We start from the raw sequence: 18,463 nt of genomic DNA, 5'->3' as shown, positions 1-18,463 counted from the left end.
CCAAACCAAACCAAGCAAGGAAAAAACGAATAGCCCCTATACTCCGTTAGCAATACCAAGTTAAAGATTGGAACCCAATTTTCATTCAACAACTTCAGCATACAAAACACTGCCTTTACATGTGAACTCTGGAATTATTTAGGTTGGGTTCATATTCCTCAACACTCAACAACAAAAAAACCCAAAGACATTCTTGCCATATTCCTAATTATTTACTATTTGTACTAAACGGGCAAAACTGACTATACTTGCCAATTCTAGATTTCACAGATTGTGCCTTTACTTGATCGACAGACTAAAAGTAATTTTACTAACGGTCCACCTATAAGTGTTAGTCGCTTAGTTGTGTCCGACTCTTTGTGACCCCATGGACTGTAACCCACCATAGGAGTGTTACTCTAATGGACTGTTTTAAAACAGACAAGGGAGACTGGCATCAATCTTTGATAAACTGTCCCCTATAAAACGTGGAAGGCCACAAATATTTTCCCTTACCCGTTCCCTTGAGTACTGGAGCAGCCTGGAGAATGGCTCAGGGAAGTGCTGCCAGCACACGGACTTTTCTTAGTGGATAGATCAAGTACACCGTCTGCAGAGACACAAAGAAACACCTGAGAATATTAAAAACTGGGAGCAATGTGAACTGAATAGGCTGAAAGTGTCAAAGCAGTAGGCTTACTCAACTAAACAGATAAAACTAGCCATACGTTTTCAGTTACAAACCAATTTATTAATAGACTCAGGATATTTTTTCTCCCAAACAGACATAAGCTTATCAAAGTCTGTTGTATCTACTATCTCCAAGGGTTAAATATTTTATTAATAGGACAAAAGAAAAGTTAAAGCGTAACACTAAAGATGTTAAGATACAGTGAGATATTAGAAACAGCAGTTTACATCATATGAGGCTCCGTGATGGAACTATGACATGTCATTTTTTAAATTACCTTGATCTAAGTAATGAGATTAATGAGATAATGTCATATAAATTATAAAACCAAATTTCTCAAGAGCTAAGATTACCTGAAGTATCAGGGGTACATAAAAGGTAGATTTAGAAAAATTTAAATGCAAAACTCATTTAAAAAACAAATTTATATGGTTATAGTAAACATATATACTGTATAAGATAATATGCAAGATGAATCAGTTGTTAACTGTTTATAATTTGCACATATCCAAATTACTATTTGGGACATATCTGCAAAAATCTGTATATTTGGATTCAAGCTTTTGGGGAAAATCACCAGAGATTCAAAATTTACTTGCTCATATTTACAAAGGCAAGGTTTTTCAATTAATAAGCTACTATAAATTGATAGCAAAGTTTAAGGAAAGAATAATAACATGGCCTTGATACTGATGGGAGCCTTGGGGGAATAATCATTTCTTTCTTTTACTATAAAAATCACAAATTCATGTTGTTAGAACATAAAACAGAAGACTTTAACTCTATCCAAAAGCCATTTTTTCCCCTGTAGACATGTCTAGAAAAGAAAACTCATAGTCTGGATAACTTTTAAAGCTGCTGTTCTGTTTGAAATTGGAATACTCAATGCCTCTGATTTTCAGTTGGTAGGCAGAGAGGCCTGCTATCTGGCTATATTAAAGACCACGCCGATACATAACTCTCTGGGGACTTGTGTCTGAGGACACTGTAACTCCCTATTTCAGGTAACTCCCTATTTCACTGCAACTCAGTTTATAAACCAAAAAAAGCCCACAACTCATACAAAGTAAGGACACCGTGTTGTCTCTTAGAGCCACTAATATTTCTAAAAACATAAATTGAAATCTTATAGAACCAAGTATTCCATTAGAGATCTAATCCAATTAGATTCCTAACAAGAAAATGCACTACTTAAAATATTTCCAACCAAAGACAGTATTATTTTCATAGTCTAATCATATTATAGGCAACATACTTCAAATCTACCACTGAAAAATAGTGATTTAAGTTGAAAATACATTAAAATTCATTAGGAAAAATAATTTTAGAAAGGTTTCATTTGAAGTTGATGTACTATAATCCTATCATCTAGTGCAAATTTCTCCTGCTGTCAACGCAACATACCTTTCAAGTATAACACTTGCTATAAGAAGTTAAATTAGACTAATGTGTATCTTTGTATGTTAATCTCCATTATTAATATTTTACACACAACCTCTATGCCATCATTCTCCTATTGTAAACCTGAAGTCTGAAATGCAACGTTTAGAGTAAATAGACTGTTAATGAAAACTACCAATCTGTGGTAAAGAAAATTCTTTATAAAATGGAAAAGAATAACTTTATAAACAACATGGTAACCAAAGGAGGTCTAGAAGGTCTCCCACTAGGAAATTTTAGAGATTCTGACTGCTGTTCACTCACAGAAAGGGAAAGAAGGCAAAGAAAAGCTATTCAAAAAAATATTCTTTAATAAGCAACTAAAGCCAGCCCATTAAATGTCATTACTTCATAAACTACTTAAAACGAGCAAAATAAAGTTCTTTCAAAGAGATTCCTACATGAATTAAACTTACTTACTTTGAAAAATAAATCTATTTCTCACCAATAAATTCACACTTTCATGAGACGTCTATGGCAATAAAATCTCAGTAATACAGATATCACTAATTTATAACTTGTAGCGGTTCAAACAGTGGCCAAGTTGAAATGCTTACTTCATCTTTGTGAAAATAAAGGTAAAATGAGATCACAAAGCAACAAAGATATAATATACTTAAGAGAGTACCTTTCCAAAGACTCAAGAAATAGCTGCTCTGCAAAACTGATACCCTCTCAATCTCTTAATTAGCACCCTCACCAACAGACTACCTTTTGAAAATATTCTAACTAGTTCATAACAGTGTATGTTGTGTATTTATAAAATACTGAATATATTTTAACAACCCAAAGTGTTTCTACTATCTTCTCAATATTTCTAATCCCCTGAGTTTTTTTTAAATGCAAGTAATATATATTTTTGCCTCATGATCTCACATGCAGAGTGTAACTCCTACCTAACAAGATGTATTTATTTCTCAGGTAGGTGCTAATCCTAAACATTGAATGGAAAGGGGGGGAAAGTTAATTTTTCAAAAGGATTTTAAAACAGTGGATATGACAATGCTTTGTAAAGTATGCAATACTTATATAAATATCAAGTAACAATATAACTACCTAACTTTCCCAGGTGGTACATCAATCATGACTATGAACTACTGATGGGTAAGGTAGCCACTTCCTCTCTATCACTGCAGAGTCCAGAATAATTTAAAAATCACATTGGTGATGCTCTACATGCCAATACCTTTTTTTCTCCCCAAACTAAAAGTATTCTATTGGACAGAGGAGATCTTGACATCAAACCATACCTTGTTCGCTAGGTTCTGACTGAGACTTTCTGACAGTAAGGTCCAGAGGTGAGTCTTGGTCAGCCATGAGAAGTTTGCTGAGCACAGGGTTCTGAGCAGTTGCAGCCGTGGGAGAGGTGGTGACTGGAGATGCTTTCGGCAGGCTTTGGTTCTTTGTGCTATTGGGCTGGCTGGGGTCCTGAGTAGAGCTATTTTTTGAGGTATATTCAGCAGCAAATTGTTGGATCATTCGCTGCATGATCTCACGGGCCACTAGGGGAATATTGGGGTCGGAGACCCAGGGACTGTCTGTAAACAAAGATTTATTTACTTTTAAAGTGGGACAATGTACTAAAAGAGACAGCTTTCAAGCAAACAAAATTTCATTTTATTTTTCTTTCTTAAAATGCAATATCCTAAAAATAGTATTCCCTCAGAGCTATATTTTTAATCTGCAGGCTTATAAAAGTTGATTTTTAAAAATAAACTTTTAATAAAATTATTTCTACATACCACCCCCGCCCCCGAATATGAAGTCAAATAAAGGGATAACAAATAGTATATCATATGGGTAAGAATCACTTACCTGATACAGAAATCCCAAAACCCCTTTTTAATGAAATGATTACTCCCCTCTTTACCACCTATGGATCACATCTGGTTTCCCCTAGATCCTTCAACCATTATCTTCCTATATTACTGAAGAATGAACACTTTCTGCTAGAAGACTGCAGGTATATCAACATTATAAAAGGAGGTACTTAAGATTCATGATAGGCCAGGGCAACAGATGTCACATTTTAATACTCATCACAACCACTTTGAGGGTTTGTAAAAAGAGATTGCTGGGTCCTTTCTCCAGAGTTACTGATTTAGCAGTTGTAGAGTAAGGTCAGGAATTGGTGTTTCCAACAAGTTTCTAGATGCTGCTGGTCTGGGGACTACACTTCTAGAATCTCTAGGCTAGGAGTTTAAATGTCAAACCTCAAAACTTTAAGACCAAGTTACTTTCGGTAAGTTCTTTATGCTCTACCAACCACTGAACACGATAGAAAAGGAAGTAATAAACATCTAAGTTATCAATTTCTAATCAATGTTAATTTTAAAATAAAGACCATATGAATTCACTAACTTATAAAACCTTCTGGACTGGAAGGGACCCTGAAAGTAAAATAAAAGGGAAAACATTTTGCATAAATATATTATCATCACGTCTCTGTCACTAACACACTATCAGGGAGATTAAATGTTGTTTGAGAAGAGCAGAGATAATGTCTGTTTACTCCTGTACTCTCAGCACCTAACCTTGGTGCAAAGTATGCATCTGTATTTAGTTGACTAATAAATGGATCAATATCAAATCAGTCAACAAACAGTTCTTAAAAGAAGAGAAAAAAAGGAACAAATGCGATAAATGTGATTTAAAGAGTAAATGGCCAGTTCAATTTTGTACAGATGGCTAGTGACAGACCCTTGATTAAAATGTTCCACCCATATTTTATACTTCCTTCCTACACTTCCTAGGCTTTAGAAGATGGGTCTCAGAAAACCTGAGTTTCCTTACTCTTTTAAAGATTAACCACAGAAGGTCAGTTACTTTACCTATAGTATTTTGGAGCTGTAAGGAACCTTGATTAGTCAGAAAAACTGACTAATTGCTATTAATTTATCACTAAAATCTAAAAACCAAACACATCATTAAAATCAAATAGGACTCCCAAGAACAAATTATTTTCCTGAAGAACAATATTCAATATCAGAAGACAGTCATATCCTAAAGTCAGAATATTTAATTCTCTGGAGTTTAATAAGGTTTGTTCTATCAATAATAACATTTCTGTTCTACTATAAAGTATTTTCAATCTTAAGTTTCCTCTCTATAAAAAAGACTATGGTATGCTAGATGGTTAAAGAATAAACATATTCAATGAGGTAATTAAGGTTCAGAAGTTACTATAATCACTGACAGTGGTTCCTTAAATGCTCTAATGACCATTTTAGCCATGTATTGCTTTTTTCAACCTCTACTCTGGGTTTTCTTATTAGAATTTCTTATTAAGTAGAAAGTCATTTAACTTTTTTTCCTTCCATAACATAAAATCCTCTGAATGTATATAATTTTAAGTTTTAATATGTTACTATATCTTTTTATCCTCTGAAAAGCTGGAAAATAATACATGAAGAAGAAAGCTTCCAAATAGGAAGCAAAATGAATTTATGAGATATCTCTATGTTAACTAGATTAATAAATATTAAACAGACTTGCAAAGAGTCAAAGATTTTAGGATAAAAACCATAAATTGCTATTTTGATCTTTAAATGTCTGTAGCATATTCTGCCTCTCTGTTGAAGAACTACTATAATCATGAAACAGTTCATGATTATGATCAAAGATCATTTCCTGCTATGTCTCTTGAAAATTTCTTGAAGCATTTCATTCTTTAATTTACTTAAAACACAACATCTATAAACCTAGCCACCCTCAGGGAAACATGCACAACTGAGCCAAATAAAAACAACATATCAGGTCAAAGTTAAAACTACAGAAAAGCACGTGAATGCTACATCATAGCCACCTGTTATGTTTTTAAAATGCAAATCTAACTTTTAGGAAAGTGTTAAATTTTCTGAGACAAGTGACAAAGCCAGATGAAAAGAAATGATTATGACAGCTGTACTGTCCTTAAATTGGAATTTATTATATAGAGTCCATACCACAAAAACCTACTTTTATTTAAACTAATGTTCCTACCTAGCTACAGATAACCTGTTCATACTCAATTATTTAAACAATTTGTAATACTCTGGAAACAAATGACTAAATCCAAATATCTTATTTATTAAAAACAAAATATTCTTCTTAAATTGCCTGTTACATCTCTGGAACATTTTTTGGTATCAATTTTAAGCCTACTAATACCCATCTTTGAGACACTCCCAAGAGGATTAATAAAAAATCTAAAAGTAACAATATTAATACATAAAGGGGAAACTTCCAACTGCAAAGCAGTGTTTCTTTTTCTAAGCATCATATGCCAGTATATACACAAATATACAAACAATTTTACAATTTCAGAGGATTCTCATCTCTCAAGACCTATTCCAAGGTAAGAATTCCTCCTCTAAAGGGTATGTACCCCTAAATTTAATTTTTGGGTAAAAACATAAGAACTTTAACCTACATTATTCCTATACAACAAAGGGATGGGACTAGTAGAGAAGCAGGCTAGAAATCTCTTCAAGAATCTGCTTGTGATTAACCTAACTCCTCCTAAGCAGAGTGGAAAGTGGTTGGTTCCTCCATGTAAATTAGGAAGAGGAGTTCCTCTTTTCAGTTAATGACGTTTCCTACAGCATTAGACCCATGTACACTTCCTAAAGGAGAGTAACAGCAGAGAAGCTGGAAAGATATTTTATTTAGTTAATAAACTCACAACTGATATCAGTCATTTATACTTTAAATGTGAGATACTTTAATAAAACACTCAAATGTTCATAAACCTAACTTAAATTTTTTAGTAAAACAAGGCTGTATCAAGGAGAAAAAAAAGTTTGAACATAGCTTTGGAATCAGGGTGTTTTATGGAAATGAAATGGTGAGCATGGAGGCCTTGGTTGGGAGCTCGAGGTCAGAGGGTACTAGAGGATATTAAAGGAAGTGAGGTTGTAGTAAAAGATTTAATTTTACCTGGAGATCTGATGGAAAAAGAAGGGGAAAAAGTGCCTCTGAAAACAAAACCCTTCCGTACTCCTTAATTTCGTATGTCACTTTACTTCATACTCCCTTTTGAAAATATTGATCACATTAAACAGAAGCTCAGCTAGTCTCCAAGTGTATGTAACCAACCCGTTGGAATCTGCACTTATCAGACTTATAACTACTGTATAGACAAACATTACCCTTCAGATTTTGGAAAAGAGAAGGCTACTTTCAAAGGAATGAGAGGTGTAAACCAGAACATATGGAGAAATATTAAAGAAAATAGAATCATTGAGTCTGCTGAAGATTAAATAAAAAAAACTTTAGAGCCTATCATAGTAATCACCATTGTGCAACTAGAGACATGGCAGGAACTAGAGACATGGCATAAATAAGGAAAACAAATTCATTTAGAAAGAATTTCTTTAATTTTAATACTTAAATTTTTTAGTAAAACAAGGCTGTATCAAGGAGAAAAAAAAGTTTGCAGATCTAATTTTAAGATAAAACTTTTTCCTCCAAATGAAATTTCAATGAGGAATTATTAAAATTCTATACAGTTTTATGGTTATCAGTGACTAAAACAGTGACTTTTTCTCTCTTTTTTTGGCCATATTGTGAGCTTGTGGGATTCTCAGTTTTCTGACTAGGGAATGAACCTGGGCCATGGCAATGGAAGCCTGGAATCCTAACCACTAGACTATCAAGGAACTCCCAACAATGACTGTTTAGCTAAGAAAATTTGTCTAACAAATACAGAACTACTGAGACCTTACAATTTTCACACATTCATAATAATTTTAAGAATTAACTAAATCTTACATGGCACCATCACTGCATCGCTAAAAGGAGGGAGAGGGCTGCATCACCCATTCCAATTTACCCTGACCAAAGGAATATAGAAAATTATACAGTATACTATCAATAAAGAAAAATGTGTTTAAAATTGACTCTTTTAAAAACTGACATTGAAATTAAGGAGACTAAGACAAGCAGATACTAAATGTCATTCTTCACTGGAACCAACCTTTTCTACAAAAGACTGCATTGAGGAACTCTTCTGCTTGTCTCTCGAATCGAATGATTTTTGCTTGCTCTTGTTTAAGCAGAGCTTCTTGCCCAGCTCCCGAAGCTGGCTCATCCAGACCGACTAAGTGTCCCTGCAAAAATATTTGATGAAATGTTTGCACAAAAATCCTTCCCCATTCAATATCAAAAGCAGAGATCCAAAATCAAAGACAAAGGTTAATAACAGATAAATCAGTTTAATACAATTAAAATATTTTAGAACTTCAAGTCAGGATAGTATTTATCGCCACAAAAGTATAAAAGCAAAATGAATATAAAGGATTATTTGGGGTGTTTTCTGATTATGAATTTTGCTTAATTTTGTAGGTTAACTCTAATTAAACTATAATTACCAAAAGGAAAATGTCTTTGAGCATTCAAATGCATTGGTTCTTATTACATTATAGCAACAGTTTACAGACAACCCAACTCACACGAAAAGGTATCTAACTCACATGAAAAGGTATCTTAAACACCAAATCTCATTTGAGAATCATGTTCGCCCTACCAGCATAACCTGTTTTCTCCAGACACAAAACAATTTAAGGGCCATTACGAGAGAAACTCAAAAATAAGGTACTTGACTTCATAATTCTGTCCCTAGAGTACTATTTTACAAATGGTAGCTTTCAAATCTTTAGTGGGTGGTGAAATTAATGGGTCAAAACTAGCACTAGGAAAAAAAAATTGAAAAATAGAATTCATTGTATTATAAGAGTTAAACACTTTGCTATCTTAAGGGTAAACATTTCAACATCATATATATCTATATATATGCTTGAATGTTTGTAATATAAAAATGTGGGTCCTGATCAAAGTTTCAAAATGCCATTCTAGATGGCTCTAAGAATATGCTCTCAGATGGCAGAAGACCTGGTCTAGGCTGACAAGGCTTTGCACTCACTTCCACCTTTGCAGTTAATAAATAAATAGTAAATTATGATGACAGAAAACAGAGAGTATAAAGAAAAACAAAGTACATATTTTGAGTTCCAGTGCTTATAATTTACTTCACTGCAATGCATCAACACATGCACTTACTTGTATCATGAAAAACTTTAAAGTGCTCTAAATACTAAAAGAAAACGGGACATACCTTGGCACAGTGAAAAGGAAGTAAACGTTCAAGGCACATTACAATTCACAAGCGATTTCCTCAAAAATTTTAAACACACCCAATGATATATGCCATCTACTTTCCATGAGGTCCCCATGACTCAACTGTGTCAACAGTGCAATTCAAACTATGTTTTTTGGAAGGACATAATACATCGTAAACAAATAGTTCACTATGAAGAACTCTCTTGCACACTCAAACCAAAACAATGATTCCTTAACATTTTCCATAGGACATTGTACGTTTACCACATTAGTTTAAAATTTCTTAAAATATTTTAAGTGTTACTAATCATTATAAAAACCTTTATTACAGTTCTCTTTGCCAACATTCTCTTCTATGGATGAAGGAAATTGTTAAGAAAGTAACTTTTAAAAATGAATCACAACCTAATTTTGATACAAATTTAACACTTAAAATGTATCAGGAACAGGTATTAGAGAGTTTGATAAAATCCTTATTTGCATTATTACACTTCAATGCCATTCATTGTTTATTGATTTTTAAAAATCAGACATTACATGGCATAACTATTTAAGTGTCCTTAGCCCTATATTTAGTCAGTATAATTGACTATGAAAAGAATTATCTACACTTTATGTTTAATGTAGCATTCAGGCTACTTTCTAACCTAAATCAACACAGAGCAACTAATCTAGAATTCAGTAAGGCAACTGCTACATGTCCTTTCTTGAATCAAACATTTACAAATTTTATCAATTTGTACTCTGAAATATACAGCTTACTTTTCAGTTGGTTCATAATAATTGTCATATCTATTCATTTTGTTTCATAAATAGTTTCACTGTAATTCACACACCATACAATTCACTCATTTAAAGTAAAATTCAATGTTTCAGTATCCATAGCAGAACCATCACCATAATCTAACTTTAGAACATTTTTGTACCCCCAAAGGAAACCCTATATCCAGTAACAGTCACTCTCCATTTTCCCAACCTTAGTCAACCACTAACAGACTTATCTATGTTCTGGAAATTTCACACAGTTAAACAATATTTGGGTTTTGGTGACTGACTTTCCTTGAATAATGTTTTCAAGGTTCATTCAAGTTGTAGCAGGTATCAATATCTACTTCCTTTTACTGCCAAATAACATTCCACTGTAAGGCTAAACATTTTAACCATTCATCAGCTGATGAACTTTTATGTTGTTTCTACTTTTGCCTACTGCGATATGAACAATGCTGCTTTTAATATCTGTGTACAAATTTTGTGTGGATATATATTTTAATTTCTCTTGGTAGGAGTGGAATTTCTGGATCATGTGGTTAACTATCTTACCATTTTAAGGAAGTGTCAAACCATATCGTGAAGTTGTGTACCACTTGACATTTCCAACAGTAATGAGGGTTTCCACTCCACATATTCATGGATATTTGTAATTTTTTGATTACACCCATCCTAATATGTAACAAGTGATATCTCATGATTTAGACTTGCATTTTCCTAATGACTACTGGTGTTAAGCATCTTTTTGTTTGCTTGAAAATTAAAGTGATAGTCACTCACTCGTGTCCAACTCTACGTGTCTCCCTGGACTGGAGCCCTTTCTGTCTGTGGAATTCTCCAGGCAAGAATACTGGAGTGCATTGGCACACCTTCTCTGAGGGATGTTCCCCACCCAAGGATTGAACCTGGGTCTCCTGCACTGTAGGTGGACTCTTTACTATCTGAGGCACCAGGGAAGCCCACTGGCCATTCAAATATCTCCTTCAGAGAAATATATACTCAGACAGTTTGCTTGGTTTTCAACTGGGCTATTTATCCTTTGGGGTTTCTCTGGTGGCTCAGGGGTAAAGAATCTGCCTGCAATGTAGAATACACAGGTTTGTTGGTTTGATCCTTGGGTCAGCAAGATCCCCTGGAGAAGAAAATGGCAACCCACTCCAGTATTCTTGCCTGGGAAATGCCATGGACAGAGGAGCCTGGAGGGTTACAGTCCATGTGATTGCAAAGAGTTGGACACGACTTAGCAACTAAACCACCACCACCACATTTATCTCTTGCTGAGCTAAGAATTTTTGATATTCTGGATACAAGTTCATTATCAGATATATAATTTGCAAATATTTTCTCCCATCTGTGTGCTTTCTTGACCCTTCACTGATACTATTTTAGCAGTACAAAACTTTTTTAATTTTAATGAATCCCAATTTGTCTTTTTTCTTTTTGGCCATTTGTGCTTTTGCTACTGTATCTAAAAAAACTAGTGGTTAACCCAAGACTGTGAATATTTACTCCTACATTTTCTTCTAAAGGGGCTTCCCTGGTGCTCAGACAGTAAATAATCTGCCTGCAACGTGGGAGACATGGGTTCATTCCCTGGGTTCGGAAGATCCCCTGGAGAAGAGAATGGCTACTCACTCTAGTACTCTTGCCTGGAGAATTCCATGGACATTCTCCATAGAATGTAGGGGTCTGGCGGGCTACTCCATGGAGTCGCTTTACCATTTTAGGACTTACTTTTGGGTCTAAAATCCATTTCGACTAAATTTTTCTGCATGGTGTAAGGAAGGGGTCCAACTTCCTTTGTGAAAAATCACCAGCAATAAAATTAACTTCTGCATCTCAATTCTGTACCATCAATCTCTATATACCTGTTCTTATGCCAGTACACACTGTGTTTATCATTACAGTTTTGTGGTAAGCTTTGAAACTGGGAAGTACAAGACCTGTCAATTTGTTCTAAGATTGTTTTGGCTATTCAGAGTCCCTTGGATCTTCATATGAAGTTTATCATTAACTTGGCAATTCCTGCAAAGAAACCAGCTAGGGTCTTGACAGGGAACACGCAGATCATCTGGGGCGAAATGCCATCTTCACAACATTGAGACTTCCTATCCATGAACACGGCATGTCTTTTCATTAATCTACTTCTTTCTTTCAACAATATTTTGTCATTTACAGTGTATGAGTCTCACACTTGTTAAAATTTCTTTCTAATATTTATTTTTAATGCTATTGTAAATGGAATTTTCTTAATTTCATGTTTAGATTGTTCACTGATAATGTATAGAAATTCAACTATTTTAAAAAAAATGCTGTATTCTGCAACTCTGCTGATTCTGGTTAAATCTAATAGTGTTTTATAGATTCCTTAGGATTTTCTACATATAATATCATGTCATTTGCAAACACACTTTTATTTCCTCTTTAATAATCGGGATAATTTTCGTTTCTTCTTATCACTTAACTTCCAAAGCTAGAACCTGTTGTAAAACACCAAACAGAGAAGTGGTCACCTGATTTTAGGGGAAACTGTTCAGTCTTTTACTATTAGGTGTGATGTGAGCTGTGCTTCCCTGGGGGCTCTGTTGTAAAGAATTTGTCTGCCAATGAAAGAGATGTGGGTTCAATCCCTGGATCAGGAAGATCCCCTTGGAAAGGAAATGGCAACCCACTCCAGTATTCTTGCCTGGGAAATCATGGATAGAGGAGCCTGACAGGCTACAGTCCATAGGGTTGCAAAAGCGACAGTTATGACCCAGTGATTAAACAGTAACAACAGATGTATTAGCTGTACATTTCTGTAGGTAGGGCTGATGAAGTGCCCTGCTATTCCAGTTTGCAGGGCATTTTTATGATGAACAGGTATTGGATTTGGGAGGCATCTACTGAGATGACCATGTGATTTCTGTCACTTATTTTATTAATACACTGTATTACAAATTAATTGATTTTGTGGTGTTACACCAACCTTGCATTCCTAAGACAAATCTCACTTAATGGTGGTATATAACAGTTTTTATACATTGTTAGATTTGGTTTGCCAATATTTTGTTAAGGATTTTTTGTGATTATACTAGTGTGTAGTTTTACATACCAGTGCTACTGGTCTGCAGTTTTCTTTTTGTATGATGTCTTTGCCTGGTTTTGGTTTTCAAATAATACTGGCCTCACAGAATAAAGAAATGTTCCTTCTTTATATCTTAGACAAGTTTGTGAAGAACTGGTATTAATTCTTTTAAAAAAATATCTGGTAGAAATCATCAGTGAACTAGCCATATGCTTTTTTTTCCTGAATATTTTAAAATTACTAATTCAATCTCTACTTGTTCTGGGTCATATTAATTTCCTAGAGCTACTATTAATATGGGCTTCCCTGGTAGCTCAGATGGTAAAGAATCTGCCTGCAATGTGGGAATACCATGTTCAATCCTTAGGTTGGGAAGATCTGGAAAAGGGAATGGCAACCCACTCCAGTATTCTTGCCTTTGCCTGAAGAATCCCATGGACAAAGGAGCCTAGAGGGCTACAGTCCAGGGGTTGCCAAGATTCAAACACAACCGAGTGACTAACACACATATTATTAATTATACACATTATTAATGTAACTACTATCACAAACTGGGTGGCTTAAAAACAGTAGAAAGGTACTTGTCTCCAAGCTCTGGAGTCTAGAAGTCTAAATCAAGGTGTCTCCAGGGCCTGCTCCTTCTGAAGGCTCAAGAAGAGAATCCTTTCTTGCCTCTTTCTAGCTTCTGTTAGTTTCCAGCAATCCCTGGTGTTTCCTGGCTTGTGACAGCGTAACTCCAATTTCTTCCTCCATCTTTACATCGCCTTCTTCCCTATGTTATGTGTGTCTGTCTTTCCAACTCTCTTTATAAGGATATCAGTCATTGGATTTATGGCACAACCGAATCCAGTAAAACTTCATCTTGACTTCATTACATCTGCAAAGACCTCATTTCCAAATGTCTTAAGGCTTCCCTGGTTGCTCAGATGGTAAAGAATCCGCCTGCAATACAGGAAACCCAGGTTCAATCCCTGGGTCAGGAAGATGCCTCGGAGAAGGGAATAGCTCACCCACTCCAGTATTTCTGCCTGGAGAATTTCATGGATAGAGCAGCCTGGCGGGCTATATAGTCCATGGAGTCACGAACAGTTGGACAAGACTGAGCAACTAACACTCACAGGTACCAGGGATTAGAACCTCAACATTTTCTTTTTTGGGGGAAGGGGGACACAATTCAATCTGTAACACACGTCCGATCAGATTTTCTATTTCTTCTCGTGCCAGTTTCAGTAGTCTGCATCTCTGTAAGCATGTACCTATTTTATCTAAATTATCCAATCTTCTGGCATACATATTATCAATTGTACTCCTCTTATAATCCTTTTTATTGCCGTAAGGTCAGTGGCGATTTCCCCTGTATCAACCTGTGATTTAGTAATTTGAATCTTCTTTTTACTCTGATCGGCGTTAAATAAGGGTTTCTCAACTATTGACATTTTCATAGAACCAACTTTTAGTTATGACGATATTCTCTATTTTACTATTTATTTCTGCTCTACTCATGCCCTTATTTCTGCTTACTTATGGTTTAACTTGCTCTTCTTTTTCTAGTCCCAAAGTGGACAGTTAGTATAATGATTTGAAAGCTTTTTCATTTAACGTAGGCATTCATAGCTATAAATTACCTTCTAAGTACTGACAGCTATATCTCATAAGTTTTGGTATGTTTTGGTTTTGCTTTTATTTATCTCAAACTATTGTCTACTCCTTTGTGATTTCTTCTGTGATCCACTGCTTACTTAGAAGTGCTTTAATTTCCACGATTTGTGAATTCCTTACATTACTCTGTAACTGATTTCCAATTTCATTCCACTGTGACTGGAAAACATACTTTGTATGAGTGCAATTCTTTAAAATTTATTATTTTTTTTAATGGCCCAGGATATACTCTCCTAGAGAATGTTTCATGTGCACTTGAGAAGAATGAGTATTTTGCTCTTGTTTGGTGGAGTGTTCTACAGATATCTACTAAATTTAGTTGATTCATAGTGTTGTTCAAGTCTTCCATGTTTGTTGATCTTCTGCCTAGATACTCTATCCATTATTGAAAGTGGACTACTGATGTGTCCATGTATTATTTTGAATTGTCTATTTCTCCCTTCAATTCTGCAGCATTTTGCTTCATGCATTCTGGGGGTTTACTGTTAGGAGAGAATATAGTTATAGATTGACCCTTTTGTTGTTTTCTCAAAATGTCCATCTTTATATCTCTAATTCCCCAGCAGTGTGTAGTCTCTGATACCACTTCTCAGAGGATGCTGTCTTAAGCATGCAGTCTCTGTCCACCAGGAATAACTATGGGTTTAGCTTGGTTCCCTTATGCAGTTTTATTCTTGAATCTCTCCTTTATAAGATTCTGGTTCATCTGCCTATAGTGGTATCCCAAACCCAGATAATAGCCTCTACTAATTGTTCTACTATTTTTGCCACACCCTGGAGAATAACTGCACCTCAGTCTGATCCAATAAAAGTGGAGCCTCATGGCAGGGGCAGGGTGTTGCCAGTCTTTAAGGCTTGTTCGAACCCCAGGAGGGCACTTTCTTGCTGTTTTTCTGATTCTCTCTTTAAACTTCTAACTTGTCTGGCATTTCACTTGTTGCTATTAGCACAAGGAACTATGAGCTTCCTTTTAACTGTTCACCACAAAGATCATAATTTTCAACATCTTGTCACAAGCTCTGTTTCAAATAAAGTTAGTCTCCTTAGGAGAGCTACAGAAGTCTCTATTCTTAAGGCCTGCCTCTCCCTTAGGAATAACCTTTCTGACACTCTGCACAGGAACTGGGGGCTGGGAGAGTGACTCACTTCTCTCAGAGTGACATCTGTGCTTTGTGAGTGGGGGTGCCAGATAACTTGCCCTTCTTGGATGAGGCCTGGCCCAGTAACTGAGGCCTAGTATTCTTAGCCTGCTATGTCTACAGTAGACTTCCACTCACAATAAAGGCTGAGTGAGGAAAGGGGGCCCTGGGCCCTTTTACTTGATCTGTCTGGATGAAAGTTTCTGCAGTAAGAATTCCGAATGTATAAAAGATGCCCACAGTTTTCCCCTCCTGTTCAGAGTAGAGCTTCTCTCAGATTGAGCTCAGGGAAGTGAGTAGGAGTGGGTCATAGCTCAAATGTCTTAGACTCTTGTTCTTACAGAGATTAAATAGATTATTATTTTTTTTTGGAACAAATGATTCTTCATTTGCTTTATGCCCTTACGATAACTATTTTCCAAGTTTATATGTTCTTTTAAAATAATTTTCACCAAATAGTTGTTTTAATTAAAACAATCCTAACCATATTACAACCAAAGATGAAAAATACAGCACAAAATCATGTATTTTTTTCAAGTGCATCTAGCCATGAAGCTAAAAATTTACAGCAACAACGTATAAACAAACTGCAGCTCATCCTCCCTCATTGTAGCTAAGCATACCAAAATTAAATGAACCAACGAGAACAAAAATGTTTCTATGACACAGAGCTGAAAAAGCTAATACAATAGTCAGGAGATAGGAAGTTAATTCATGTGATGTCACCCCCCCTCATACATGAATTCTAAAAGGAAACATTATGTATTGTGTGGCAAAAACAACAAAATGATATGACACACTCTTCTATAAACAAAAAAACCACTGTTCTTTGCATTTATTATCATTCCTTACCAAACAAATTCTTGGCCCAGAACTAAACAGGAATAAAACGAGATCAGAACTGGAATTTCTATCACCTATGAGTTGCTTCCCTCAGAATTCAAGAATTAGTCTACGCAGACTGGCTGGTTCACAGTCAGAGGTAATTCTGTCCTACCAGAATCTACTAAGAGCTTCTTAAAAGCATACATGCCTAGGACATACTCCCAGAGCTTTCGATTCTGTAACTCTGGAGTAGGGAGTAGTCATTATGTTTTTTAAAAGCTCTCTCCTTAATAAGGACTTGTAAAAAAGCATCATCAGTTCATACTTTAAAAACTATTACATATTTATAGTAAGTCTTTGTATTTGGGAAGGCAAATTCCATTTGTCACTTATATTTTCCGAAATGTCCTGGCTATTCAACCTTTATTCCATCAGACTGCATTTAAAATCACTCAATCAATTCTGTTCCCACCACCACCACTTCTCCAAAGAAGACATGTTTTGATCTGATTAGCACTATATTTAGAAAGTAATTCAGAAAGAAGCAATATCCAGTCATCTTTTTCAGGAACTGCTTTACATTTATCTCAAAATTTAATGGATCTCAAAATTCTACGGGACTACAGGAGATCAAACCAGTCAATCCTAAAGGAAGTCAGTCCTGAATATTCACTGGAAGGACTGATGCTGAAGCTGAAGCTCCAATCTTTTGGTCATCTGATGCAAAGAACTGACTGCTTGGAAAAGACCCTGATGCTGGGAAAGATTGAAGGCGGGAAAAGAAGGGGACGACAGAGGATGAGATGGTTGGATGGCATCACCAACTCGATGGACATGAGTTTGAGCAAGCTCTGGGAGATGGTGAAGGAAAGGGAGGCCTGGCATGCTGCAGTCCATGGGGTCGCAAAGAGCAGACACGACTCAGCAACTGAACCGAACTGAAAATTCTGTTGTTTACTCACGTAGTTCCCACATATTTATTATTTTACATTTTAGTATTATGAAATGTTTATTTTCTAAGTGCTAGTGTTGGCAAAATGAACAATGTGCATGTATGTGCGTGTAAAACTTAATTCTGTATACAGCTTTCAGGGAAAACTATGTCATCAATTTCACTTGCTATGTTCTCTGGTAGCTTCACCAGTTTACATCACTTTTCCAACATCCTTTAAAGGAAATTCCTTTTAAGGGAGCTGTGAGCGTGGTAGGGAGAGGTAGAGGGAAAGGGAGTTGCAGTAAGCTGTCAACACTTTGTGGTCTTATGACTCATCACGAAAAGCAGAAAAAAAAGATATACTGAATGGGTTGGGATCTTCTTCAACAGAAAAGCCCTCAAATTCTGTATTAAGCTGCTGGTTATCTAAAAATATATAATCCATATAATTTATTTTTACCTTTATTACATTTGGGGGAATGACAAAGAAATGGACACCTAGAAGATGTTTCCAAATAGGGTTATTCTGTGACGTTTCTCTACAACTAAAAAGCGCTATCTTTCTGCACTGCTAGAAATGCCACATGAAATTCTTCAGGCTAAACTGACACTGCAAAACACTGCTGAGGGAAATAAGGCATGATGTGCATAAAAATGAGATAAACCGTAATCATAAATTAGAAGGTTTAATACTGCTAATTCTCTCCACACTGATCCACAGATTTGGCACAACTCTAATAAAATCTTAATAGGTCTTTTTTAAGAATTGCTAAGTTAATTTAAAAACATATAGGATCTAGAGCAAATTTGAAAAAGAAAACAAACGGGATTCCTACTACTTGATTTCAAGATATAAAGATTAG

At 35.4% G+C, this 18,463-nt stretch overlaps 1 protein-coding gene across 4 annotated transcripts in view; it reads right to left on the bottom strand.

Annotated features, from left to right (window-relative positions):
• LCOR (ligand dependent nuclear receptor corepressor) overlaps positions 1-18,463 on the bottom strand; it is a 130,274-nt gene that overhangs the window by 39,640 nt on the left and 72,171 nt on the right. For all 4 annotated transcript variants that reach the window (XM_040254647.1, XM_040254645.1, XM_040254646.1 and 1 more), the window contains exons 5-7: positions 8,067-8,199; positions 3,361-3,648; positions 496-589 (exon numbers count right to left, since the gene is read on the bottom strand). In XM_040254647.1, coding sequence (XP_040110581.1) covers positions 496-589; positions 3,361-3,598 — 332 coding nt within the window. In that variant the 5' untranslated portion in view covers positions 3,599-3,648; positions 8,067-8,199. The remainder of the gene's footprint in view (positions 1-495; positions 590-3,360; positions 3,649-8,066; positions 8,200-18,463) is intronic.

The sequence above is a fragment of the Oryx dammah genome, unplaced genomic scaffold (assembly GCF_014754425.2).
Source record: "Oryx dammah isolate SB20612 unplaced genomic scaffold, SCBI_Odam_1.1 HiC_scaffold_14, whole genome shotgun sequence".
NCBI classification, from domain to species: Eukaryota; Metazoa; Chordata; class Mammalia; order Artiodactyla; family Bovidae; genus Oryx; species Oryx dammah.
This window is presented reverse-complemented; position numbering and strand designations above follow the sequence as displayed.